The 13,072-nt window shown below is 39.9% G+C and overlaps 1 protein-coding gene across 2 annotated transcripts in view; it reads right to left on the reverse strand.

The window, feature by feature from the left end:
• The window catches only part of KIF5C (kinesin family member 5C), an 84,504-nt gene that overhangs the window by 61,740 nt on the left and 9,692 nt on the right, over positions 1-13,072 (reverse strand). For both annotated transcript variants that reach the window (XM_063116567.1, XM_063116568.1), the window contains exon 2: positions 7,058-7,148. In XM_063116567.1, the coding sequence (XP_062972637.1) occupies positions 7,058-7,148 (91 nt within the window). The remainder of the gene's footprint in view (positions 1-7,057; positions 7,149-13,072) is intronic.

Below are 13,072 nucleotides of genomic sequence, written 5' to 3' on the forward strand. Positions count from 1 at the left end.
ACATAAAGAAACCGGATTTCTTGGCAGCCAGATCTAATTTAGATAACAACATCCTTTGTACCTTCCTATTGCTTTCCTTCATAAATCTCCTTTGGATACTGGTTAGTGTCCAGTTTATTCATTTGGGAAGGTAAGGAATGGAGAAAACTATGATCTATCCTAGATTCCAAAGGAAATAAATCAACACCAAATTTAATGTTCATCTACCATTTCTTCTCCACCTAAGATTATTTTATAAACCTTCTACCTTCTTGTTTAATGGAAAAAGAGGTGTCACAAGGCTGATTCCAGTAGCTGCACTCTTGAAAACAGAGGGACCCCGGACTTCTCTTGCTTATGATTCTATGAAACCTAGAAGCATGAGACTCTGGATTTTTATCATTCATGGAAGCATGTATGTGTGTTTGCATGAGACAAAGACTGGGTTCAGATGACACGATAACCAACAGTCGTTTAAATAGTCAACGGTTGGTTTTTGTGTCATCTGTAGGGACTTTTTCATAGCATGGTTGGTTATTCGGCTGAAGTAACCAATACAAATAACCAACACTGTGCAGAGTTGATTATTTGAACAACTGTTGGTTATCGTATCGAGCACCATTAACTATTTTATCACACACTGTTGGTTATTTTTGGCGACCACAGAGTCCCTTGGCAAGAACGACCAAACCAGTAGCTACTGCTCTAGTCCAGCTGGTAGAACTTGCAATGCCTGATGGGATACCAGCAAGAGGATTCGGGGGCGGACTAGCCCCCCACCCCCCAAAATAAGGGTGACTATCACCCCACTACAAGTTTGGATGGTGATAAATAAAAGCAAACCATTCTCCACACATTATGACTATAGATAGCCACCCTTTATAACCCACATCCTCAAGAGTAATTTATGTTGGAGATCAGATGGCAAGAGGGGGTAATCAGTGCCTAAATCTTTTTGAGAGGAAATGAAGCACACTCAGCATCAGTAGATAGTACAAATTATATATAATTGTTGAAAGAGATTGTGTATTTTCCCCCAAAATTTTGAAAAGTTACTTTGGCTTATAAAATATATGATTTTACAAATATAAACAAGAGAATTAGGAAAACTGAAAGTTTTAAAATTGGAATTAGGAATATAGAAACATAGGAAGCTGATTTTACTGAATCACACCATTGGTCCATCTAGCCCAGTATTGTCAACACTGACTGGCAGCAACTCTCCAGGATTTCAGGGAGGATTCTTTCCTTGCCCTACCTGGAGAAACCCGGGATCAAACCTGTGACCTTCTGCATGCAAAGCATGTGCTCTATCTCACTGAACCGCAGTGGGTGACTTTTGGCCAGTCACTGACTCTCAGCCTAAGCTACCTCCCAGGGCTGTTATGAGAACAAAATGGAAAGGAGGAGGGCCATGTAAGCTGCCTTGGGTTCCTTGCAAGAGGGCAAAAAGCAGGATATAAGCATAACAATGACATAATATCAGAACCACAGTCTTGACAGTAAGAAAATCTGTTCCTTTTAGTGAGAGACTTAATAGCAATAAATTCACAAAATGGGAAATGGGAATTAGAGGTTTTACACATCCTTAGACACTTAAATACACTAATTTATGCTCTTGTACTTAGCATTATGCCTCATGTACTTACAAAGGAGTCTCTAAATGGCCAGAGAACTTGCAATTATGTGGAATTGCAAAGTCTCATTCTGAATGCCGTCCTGAAAACAACATCATATTGATTTTCAGTTCAGTGCATGGTGAGCTTGGTCAAAAAGAAATTATACTTGGATATTACTGAGACAATGGTTTCCTCTGGTAAAGCAATCAATTGTTGTTTTCCATGGATACCTGTGAACCAGATGATTTTTTTTTTTACCGTCCATGCATTGAACGTCACTAATTTTAAAATGACCAGACTGAGGTATCCCATATTTTTATATGACAATGTTACTAAAAAATATATGACTTTTGTAATACCTCCATAGATAGATACTGAGATCAAATATTTTAAAAGAATATTAGGCTATCCCTGTCTTGTACATTTAACACATAGTTTTGCTGATTTATACGTAAATATGGTGTGATTTAATGCAGTAGCATTGTTATATTTTTTCAAATAAACAAGTGTGTAGTTCGCAAAGCTAGCAGCAATTGAGCGAGAAATAGTCAGACTTCCATTAAATGCTCCCTTAATTTGCTTAAACGCCAGTCCACTCACATCCATGGAGCTGTCCAGAGGGATGGTGCTGAATGGAGAGCTCTAAACTGCACTGTAGATGCATGTTTTCAGGATCCTGGTTTCTTTATACACAAACACATATGCACACACTCAACACACTATGGCAAAATGCGGTTGCTGCTGGTCTACTCCATGCTGCTCTTCTAAATGCTAGTGAGTTTCTTTCCAGATGTTCCTGCTCTTCCCCTGGTTATGGATTTCTACAATGCTAATGCTAATTTCAGCTCAATAATAGGCATACACCATTACCTTGCTTTCTTAGGGCATCCTGATTATCTCTTTGTGCAATAAGAGTGGTCTTGATTTGCTGTTCTTCATTTGTGTAGTGGGTGTCTTGCTTTCCCCCCATTACTGGACAAATCCTATATCCTTCCAGTTGCAGTTTCATGTCTCACCTCCATCCCAACAGCATAAGCTGATGGCTTATTAAAATGGCACTTCAGGATTTGGTCCCTCCTTATCACCCAGCATTGCATTCTGGTGATTATTCCACCTGGGCCAATTCATAAGAACATAAGAAGACCCATGCTGGATCAGACCAAGGGTCCATCTAGTCCAGCACTCTGTTCACACAGTGGCCAACAAGCTGTCAACCAGGGACCCACAAGCAGGACACGGTACAACAGCACACTCCCACCCATGTTCCCCAGCAACTGGTATATAGGTTTAAAGCCTCTAATACTGGAGTTAGTAGCCATTCATAGCCTTCTCCTCCAGGAATTTATCCAACCCTCTTTTAAAGCCATCCAAATTTGTGGCCAACACTACATCTTGTGGTAGCAAATTCCATAATTTAACTATGAGCTGTATGAAGAAGTCATTCTTTTCATCTGTCCTGAACCTCCCACCAATCAGCTTCATGGGATGATTTCGGGGTCTAGTATTATGGGATATCACCCTGTCTAGCCGAGACCCTCTCCTATTACGGCTCTGGTTTATTTAGGGAGAGACAAGTCAGAAATCCCAGTTCAGACATAAAGAAACCACAGGAAAGGTCTGAGGGTTGTTTCGTTACTCCTACTTGGAGGAGAAGCCAAACAGCAGCAATTGGGCAGCTTAAACTTGCACATTCCTCATTACTAATAAGCCAAGTTCCAAACACAACTGTACACTTCCAAATATCTAGTGCATATGCTTTGATTCATCCTGTTTCTGGCTGGGTTCAGATTTTCATTTCCATGCCTGCGTCCAGTATTTACGTAATTACCCATGCTGCAGCACAGGTTGGCGTGTCGAACAACCCAGCATGCAGCACAGTAGGGGTGGTTTCATACTCATTTTACAACACCATGATGGCTTCCTTCCCCCCTGCAATCATCCAGACACCATCTCTGTCTGGTATCCAGTAGGGGCCATGTGTACAGCCAGCCTAGCCAGACCAGGTCCACATGCGGCTGCAATATCGCGCTTCTAGGGAAAAGCTGTGACACACATGAAAATGTGTTTTTCCAGGAGGGGTACAGTCCATAAACCTTACTGAATGCTACCCTCTGTCCTTGTCCCTCCCCCCTCTCTCTCTCTCATGCCAAGCATGCAAACAACCCAAATGCAGCAATCAATCGTTTATGCACTGTGTATTGAGAAGAGTCCAGTAGCCAATTATTCCAAAGAATCCATTAAAATATCATTTTGCCTTTATCCAAGACTCCAGATTTGCCTTGTAAACAGCTACAGTAAAAAAGAAAAATGCCCGCCAGTCTGTGTATATTGGCCATTTCTTATTTCCATGCTCTCCAAAATCACTGTCTAGTAACCATGGTGCTTAATTCCTTTCATTCAGCAGGATTCAGCAGATAGGACAGTCATTTCCCCTGCACAGAAAATGGACTAAAGCATTTTATTAGCCTAACAAGCAACAGCCAGAGCAAGATATGAGAAAAATGGAGGAGAGAGAATCTATATGAGATTGCTATTAAGGCTTCAAAAATCAAAATTAACATACTGCAAAGAAGGAGGCATTGAACACACTTCTGGGATGTACAGTGCTCCATTACCCAAATCTCTCTCTCACACACACACACACACCTCTAAAATAACTCTTTGCATATTTGGAGAAGCGAGAGAAATATATTGTATGTGGGATTTAGGATGGCAAGGCAGAAAAATCAGTGATTTACCATCGCTATGCCTTTCTGAAATGAATCACCAAATTCAAAACTGCATGTCGGCATACTAAAGCTATAAGTATCTATACCAACTGACATAATTACTATTGAACAAAACAACAAACTCCACAATAAATCCTCAGGGCCAGGGTGCCACTGAAAATATAGGCCGACGTGTTAAATTATTAATTTAAAAAGATTGTGATAAACACCAAATGATTTCTATCTGATTTATTAATATCAGCCCAGAGAAAACAAGCAGATGGATGATCTATATCCAAGACAAAGGCTACACCTGAGCCAGATTAGCTTGGTCAAAGATGAGAAATATGAAGATTAGGAACTATAGGCCCAGGAAACAACAGTTTATTTATTTATTTATTTATTTATTTATTTATTTATTAAATGTATATACCACTCCATAGTCGAAGTTTTCTGGGCGGTTTACAAAAGTTAAAAACAGTGAACATTAAAAAGTATACAAAATTTAAAACCATCAAAAATATAAAAACAACGTATAAAACAACAGTATCCATTTAAATAATAGCAGTCCTGGGGTCCATTAAAAAACAAACAAACTTAGCATATGTTGTTAAATGCTGTTAAATACTTGGCAGAAGAGAAAAGTCTTGACCTGGCGCTGAAAAGATAACAATGTTGGCACCAGGTGAGCCTCATCGGGGGGATCATTCCATAACTGGGGGGCCACCACTGAAAAGGCCCTCTCCCTTGTTGCCATCCTCCGAGCTTCCCTCGGAGTAGGCACTCGGAGGAGGACCTTAGATGTTGAGCGCAGTGTACGGGTAGGTTCATGTCGGGAGAGGTGTTCCATCAAGTATTGTGGTCCCAAGCCATGTAAGGCTTTATAGGTTAAAACCAGCACCTTGAATCGGGCTCGGAAGCATACAGGCAGCCAATATAAATGGGCCAAGTCGGTCTTATATGTTCAAACCTTCTGGTTCCAGTTATCAATCTGGCCGCTGCATTTTGCACAAGCTGCAGCTTCCGAACTGTCTTTACTCTCTGTTCCACCCAGTAGAGAGTCACATCAATGGTTAAGTCTTACAAATGCCTCATCTTAATAAAGATAAAGAAGGTAATCTCAGTATTTGTAACACATCGCAATCACGGCTTTACACAAATAGCAATGTTTACTTATTTGAAAGAGGGCTTAGAGAGAGAAGCATCTGTAAACAAAACATAATGTGGATGCAGCCTTAAGTGCACTTTCTTTCAGAAAAATTTATTCTAACCTATATTTTGAAAAGATGATACATCTCTTGTAATCACCTCAAGGTTGAGAAAGCTAACTCATAGGTTGTTGCCTTACCCAGAGGTAACTCAAAAGTTGGCTGTCAGATGAGTGAACATATTGTAGCTTGTTTTCCCAATTCTCTGGTTGTATTCCACCCTCCTCACTCACTCTCAACATGTATCCCAAGAGCCTTTGCAACACGAAGTGCAGGCCGCTGCTGGCAAGGTTTCATAATGTCAGCAGCCTCTTCACCACTGGGCCCCTCTGCATTTTGGGTATGTAATACTTTTTGGCTGCTCTCAGGAATGCTTGTACTGTACTGATGAAACTCTTCCCACCTGCTACCCATTTTCCCTACGGATGTTTGAAACCCTGCATTGTTCGAACAGTAAAGCATTCCTAGCTGCCATGGTCATGATCAGTGCTGGGAGGAGCCCCTTAACTTGACTATTTCCCTGCAGGTGCTGGCAAAGCCCCTTTCCATCCCACTCTTGTCGTGAGTCTATGGAACCAAGAACCCCTCATCAACTTCTTCCTCACCCAGCCATCTTTGTGATCATGAAAACAGCATGGGCTGCAAATGGGCACAGTACATAGCTATGGATAACATGTGGATAATTACTCCAGCTAGTGCAGGGCATGCTTCCTGCCATGAATCTGTTTCTGAGTGGGTGATGTGACACTAATATGCTGCTGTCAGCAATATCCCTGGATGTCGCATCCCTCCTGTCCAGTAGAATTGTTGCCAACTTGTCATAGAATGGCATGGTGCATGCATCAACATCTGAGCACTTGTGAGTCGTTATTTCCTTAAATTTCGTCAGTCCATTACTCCTTTTCCTGCACTGCGCAGGGGTCTGTGCAAAACCTCAGGCTAACATTTGTTTAGTAAACCATGTTAACACAGTCTCATGTCTACAGGTGCTCTGTAGTTCAGATGATGTATTAAACAAACCCTTCCTGGTTTGTTTAGCTGTTATGCTACCAGGCAGGAACGAATGAATTGTGTGCACCAGTGCATTCACAATAAACCAGGATTCTCTGTAATCCTGTCTTATCATTATGCACAAACATAGCCAAAGAGGTTGTCACATTGCCTGCTACTTGATCCTTTTTAACTGGAGATGACAGGAGATTAAACCTGATATCTCCTGTATGCAAAGCAAGTGCTCTACCACAGAGCCACAGTCTCTCCCTTGATACACAGAAGAGGAATCAAAAATTACACATTTTTCCATTTCCACTACAACACAGGACGTAGAGACACACTCATGAGTACATGCTGAGGATTTCAGAAGTTCGTAGATATCACCATGTGAGATCCGTAACTCCAGCATCGCACTTATCAACAGAAACAAAGGAAAAAATGACAAGCCATTCACATGTCTTCCTTCCCCTCCCCCCATCTGGGCTTATTAACAGTTACTACTTGTGCTCAACTCCATCCCTTCTATCATGACAAACTGAACATTTCTTACCTTTAACAATCTGTTTGGCACAAGCATTATAGACTTGTTCTTGGGATGTATTGGAAGGTAACACTCTATCAAAGACATAGGGTTTCCCTTGCTGAAATAAAAACAAGAGGTATTTTTGTTAGGAGAGAACACACACAGCAAAACCAACATTATGAAATCCAACAGAGATCGATATAAAATGTACACCTGCTCAATTTGGATTTTGATTACTACAAAATATGTTACAGCTGACATTATGGCCATTATGGCACATCCGGCATTTGTCATATGGCCTGTTCAGAGTAGACAGCAAACACTAGCTGGATTTCAAATTTCCTAGAAGCTTGTCAGATTCAGCATGGTTTGAAGAAAACAGAACAATAGACTCAAACATTAAAGTTGCAACTCAAAGGCATAGCTAAGAAATAGCAATTTTAAAATGTAAGATCATATGAACTGAAACCTAAATTTGAAGAGGTGGATTCATCAAAACATTATAATCTCTCTCATATAATTCTAATTTCCCATTTAATTCCACATTAACACCAAGTTAAAATACTTCCCAAAAGCTGATACATCCTGCGCCAGTGTTTCAATTAGGGAAAAGCTAAATGTTACAGTGTTGAGTTCTCCCTCCTGAGTAATATATAATCCCATGTCCAATCATCAAACATACTACCATATGCTAGTAATTCTGATTCTATTATTATTGTTGTTGTTGTTGTTGTTGTTGTTGTTATTAAAATGGTGGGTAGCTGGGATTTACTTGTTTTTGCTAATTTGTGAGGGTGGGGGACATTCCTTCCCCATTAGCAAAAAAACCCTCAAGCATGTTAACTCAATTTGATCATTCACCTTCTAAAAAGTAGGTATATATTATTGGCTTTTGTAGCACAGGAATGGAAATGGCACGGGCTGTGTTCTTCTGTATGTCTTTTAGATTGGCAGCTATGCTGAGGGATTGGTTTGAGCTGCCATTTATGTCCCATGGATGATGTTTTCTCTGCTTTTGTAAAGTCTGTTGGCTGGTTTGGGGAATAATTTTATGTGTGTGTGTGGCTTCTATTGAACACATTTTACACAATTTTTAATGTTTAACTTTTTGGTCTAGACAACTTTTTATATATTTACCATTAACTATGAATATTTATTTATTTATTTATTACAGTTTTATACCGCCCAACAGCCGAAGTTCTCTGGGCAGTTCACAAAAATTAAAACCATAATAAAACAACCAACACGTTAAAAGCACAAATACAAAATACAGTATAAAAAGCACAGCCAGGATAAAACCACGCAGCAAAATTGATATAAGATTAAAATACAGAGTTAGAACAGAAAATTTAAATTTAAGTTAAAATTAAGTGTTAAAATACTGAGAGAATAAAAAAGTCTTCAGCTGGCAATGAAAAGAGTACAGTGTAGGTGCCAGGTGGACCTCTCTGGGGAGCTCATTCCACAGCCAGGGTGCCACAGCGGAGAAAGCCCTCCTCCTAGTAGCCACCTGCCTCACTTCCTTTGGCAGGGGCTCACGGAGAAGGGCTCCTGTAGATGATCTTAAGGTCCGGGCAGGTACATATGAGAGGAGGCGTTCCTTCAAATAACCTGGCCCCAAACCATTTAGGGCTTTAAATGTCAATACCAGCACTTTGAATCGGGCCCGGACCTGGACTGGCAGCCAATGAAGTTGTAAAAGGACTGGCATAATGTGATCTCGCCGGCCAGTCCCTGTTAGTAAACGGGCTGCCCTGTTTTGTTACATACATACATACATACATATATATTAATATAATATATAAAAAGTCTTGGCAACTTTTTATATATTTACCATTATCCATGAAACAATGGGGCAATGCCAATGTTGCCAGCCCTTGCTCAATTCAGTCAGGCCTTGCTCAATTAAATATATATAGCTCCTTTGGAGAAAGGAAAACTAGTTGCCAACATTATAATTGAAAACTAAAAAGGCTAACTTCGAAGTAAATAAATTCTATTTAATTATACAATTGATTCTTTCCATTCACATCTGCAGTGTGCAGGCAGATGGTCAGACACTTGTGCTCCATCATCTTCACTTTATCTGTAAAAGTAGCTATAAATAAACCTGTCACCTGTTCAACCTGCAATTCTGAAAACCGCTACCAAAAATTTGTGTAAGAACCACATTCAAAGTATCAGCTTTAAATGCAATAATATAAAGTAAAATAAACCAGGGTGTCCTTTAAGGTTTTAATATCCCATCCATCCTCCAAGGAATTCAACGTGGCATTTTATCCCATTTTATCCTCACAATAGCCCTGTAAGGCAAGGCAGTACAAGCACAAACTAAGTCCAGATTCAAAGTTTTACTCAGCCATGAAACTCTCTAGGCCACCATGGGCCAGAATCACTATTTCTCAGCCTAACCTACTATACAGGGTTGCTGCGTTAATATATTGGAGAGGAGAGATATATATGCTACCTTGCGATCCTTGAAGGAATGGTAGAATGTAAATGTGCTAAGTAAAAAATAAAATAAAATAAACTCTGACATAGGTTAAGAATTGCTTCCTGACTTAAGTAGGGGAGTTGCAGTGGGGAAAAATATTTTCAATCTTTCATTTCAATCAAGGTTGTTTGTGTTGTAAAGACAGAACAAAGTACAAATCCTCAGGCAGTTGCACTAGGTTAACAGTAACAATCATTAAGCTACAGCCAACATTCCCTTCAGGGTGTTCACATATTAGATTGCCATTAAAACTGTGTCATCTCTTAGACATAGTTCCCTACCTGGAGGCTGTGATGAGCTGCAAGAATTCATTTACTAAATGCTTACACACCACTTTGCAAATGTGAATCATTACATAAAATGCTATCCAGCACCAGTTCTCCTTGTTCTCAAGGCCATAATAAAGGAGAAAAACCCAAGCGCGTTAAATAAAAACCACAGCACAAACAGAGATGCTTCCTGCAACCTTTTACTATTAATCAACTCTCATGTACAGGACTGCATACCAAGGAAAAAGCATGTGTTTGACAGAATCTATAAAAGCATATTTGTCTGATTTTATCGGCTGTACTAAACAATGACTTTAGAGGCATGCCTAAAAGAAGTAGAATGATAAACATCCATACTGTACTGTTTGTATTACCAGTCCCAATAATGAAAACTAACAAAAACATGAATCTGTAAATTGATGGTTTGTCGTTACATGTGAAGCAGGTCTTAGTCACTTGGAAACAACAGCTATGTTGAATCTTGGCAGGCCATACATACAGTGGCCTGGTTCAGACAACACGCTAAACCATGCTGCTTAACCACAAAATGGTTAATGGAATGCATTAAGGACAATGCATTCCATTAACCATTTTGTGGTTAAGCAGCATGGTTTAGCATGTTGTCTGAACCAGGTCTATGGGTCTGTTCAGAAAACACCTTAAACCCTGCTGGTTAAAGGCTTTTGGTTAAGCAGCAGGGTTTAAGGTGTCTTGTGCAATGCATTTTGCTAAACTTTGCTCACTCTACAACAACTGGCTGATTTGACAGTTTCTGCCACCACATTAAAGTGAAGGTTGTGGTGCTTCCATCTCAGGCACTCAACTTGGAAGGCTTTCTTTTCCTGGAGGGAAGGGGCAGTGAAACAATTAAACAGGAAAGAAACTGTCCTGCAGCCAAGTGCTTATTCACTTGCATCCTTTACTACTATTCTTACCACCAAGTATCCCTTGCTGCTTCTTATTGCACCCAAACTGCAGTGCAGAAGGCTCAAGGAGATGCTAATTCTGTAGTTTGCAGAATTTTAAACAACCAAGGGGGAGACTCCTATTGATTCTCTACTTCTCCAAGCTGCTTCACAAGCAAGAGTAAACTGTCTCTGTCCCAAGCCCTTGCTTGGGCAAAGAGGAATCTTCTCGCTTGCATAGGGATTTGGACACAATATAAAAACCACAAGGGGAAGCTCCTGCACTCTTATGTTCTCTATATTCCACAACTAATGACATCCTTCTGACTATCTCTGAAGCCCCCTGCACTGGGGTGGGGGTGGGGGTGCTGGTGGTGATTTGGTAGGAAGGACAAATAGAGGGTAGTTAGTAAGAAAAATAGTTGTGGGCCTCTTCCCAAGAGCTTTTCTTCTGGTAGAAAACACCAGCCAAGTTACAAAAATCATGTGTGGATGTGGTCAGTGAACATTTTAAGAAAAAAACCATACTTTTTTTTCTCCCCATTCTCCAAAGACTTTTTCTCTGTTTCAAGAGAGGTATACCATATAACACAGGAAGTGCTATCTCAGAAACCAACGCCCATAACTGCCAAGGGTGTGTTGAACTGGGATTCTCTGTATCCAGGTTCTTTTTATATGTTCATGTTGCACTGGTTTAACCCCCAAGCTCTGGCACTGGGGTAGTGCAAAGTATCTAGGGAGTAAAACAGCAGCTTGCCAAGGTCTTGTACTGGTCAGAAGTCAATGGAGAAGGGACACAGAATATGCAATGTTAATTGCTAATGTACCCATATCTGCAAGATCAGAATTGCCTGCAATTCCTCTATGCTAGGCAAAGGAACACAGAAAATTTGAGTAAACTCAAAAGTACTATTACTATACTATTTTTGTCATGAGATATTGTAGTCTTCTTCATACTATGGTTGTGCAATTTCATATAGGTAACAGCCTTTATTCTCATTGTAGCAAGAGTGGGGTATTATCAAGCATGTTCATTTAAGAAGGAAGTGCTTTTTTTCTTTTTTCTTTTTTTTTTTTTTTTGCCTAAAAGACGTATTTCTCATCTGCCCACTCCCTCTTCACTATTAAGCTTCAGATGCTGTTGGACATCATGTTCCTTTTTCAAGACCCCATAATCAATTATTGTTTCAACAACCTCTCATTGATTTCTTGTGTCATTTTTTCCAATTTTGTTCTGGTCTCACCCACTGTGTTTCATTTTCGCCTCCTGCCATGTCATTTTCAGTCTACCGCCAGAACTCTCATTTAGAAAAAAAAATCAATATTCTAAATCAGGGGAAAGCAGCAGCAACCCAGCTGAGAGGCTCAAAGCACAGTCAGCACCAGCTAAATAATCGAGCCAGGTCACTGGTGGCATGAATTCTAAACCAGAAGAATACTAGTCAGCAGGATACCTGCTTCTAAAAAGAGTTTTTTTTAAAAAAAAAATCCCAAGCAATTCCATTTATGAATTCATTGCTTCCACAGCTCACTGGAAGATATATGTTTTACACACCTCAAAGCCTTATTCTGAGTTCATATCATTACCAAGCTTTCCTTTTAAATATTGCAGAATTTCTGATGAAGACACTGCCTTCTTTCCAAGACCAGGGATATGAGCCTGTAAAGGCATGGAAAGCCCTTCTCCATCAACCATTTCCCATGGGACAGTCCCACAAAGGATAGCAATGAATTAGATTCTGATACTGCAGCTGCTCTCATATAATCAAGTCAGCATATTCTGCCAAAGACACTCACACTGGCACATGCAGGTAAGTGTTCATGCTCACACATACATCAACATCTGTATTCTTTTGGCCTATTGCACCTAACCCTTCTAAAACTCAACTGCCTATTTTCCAATGCAGATGCAATTAACACAATGCTGATAACAATGTCTATGTCTAAATATTAAATGGATGTTCCTTTTTTATTTTACTAGTGTGAAAGATAATGAGACATGTCTAGCATTCTTAAATCAACAACAGTGAATAACCTCTTCATTTACTGGTTGCAGAATTCGTCATATAAATGCTACAACATTTTCAAGCTAGCCTGATTTTTTTTAAAAAAACCAGACACCTCTTTTAATCTTAGTGGTACTTTAGGGACAATAAAGATAATGAGTTCACATACAGAGGGAGTCCTTGCACTGAATTATATATTGCTTCTTTCAATACACAGTCTACCACATAAAATATTACAATGAGATGAATTCTTGTCAATGAAAATTTTGTGAGGTTGATAACGCCCCCACTGCTTAAATAGAGCATTATATTTTGTGTCAGCACAGTGAGGCTGAATGATGTTCTACCCCCACAGTCTGGCTATAGGG

Source organism: Elgaria multicarinata, chromosome 2, assembly GCF_023053635.1.
Source record: "Elgaria multicarinata webbii isolate HBS135686 ecotype San Diego chromosome 2, rElgMul1.1.pri, whole genome shotgun sequence".
NCBI classification, from domain to species: Eukaryota; Metazoa; Chordata; class Lepidosauria; order Squamata; family Anguidae; genus Elgaria; species Elgaria multicarinata.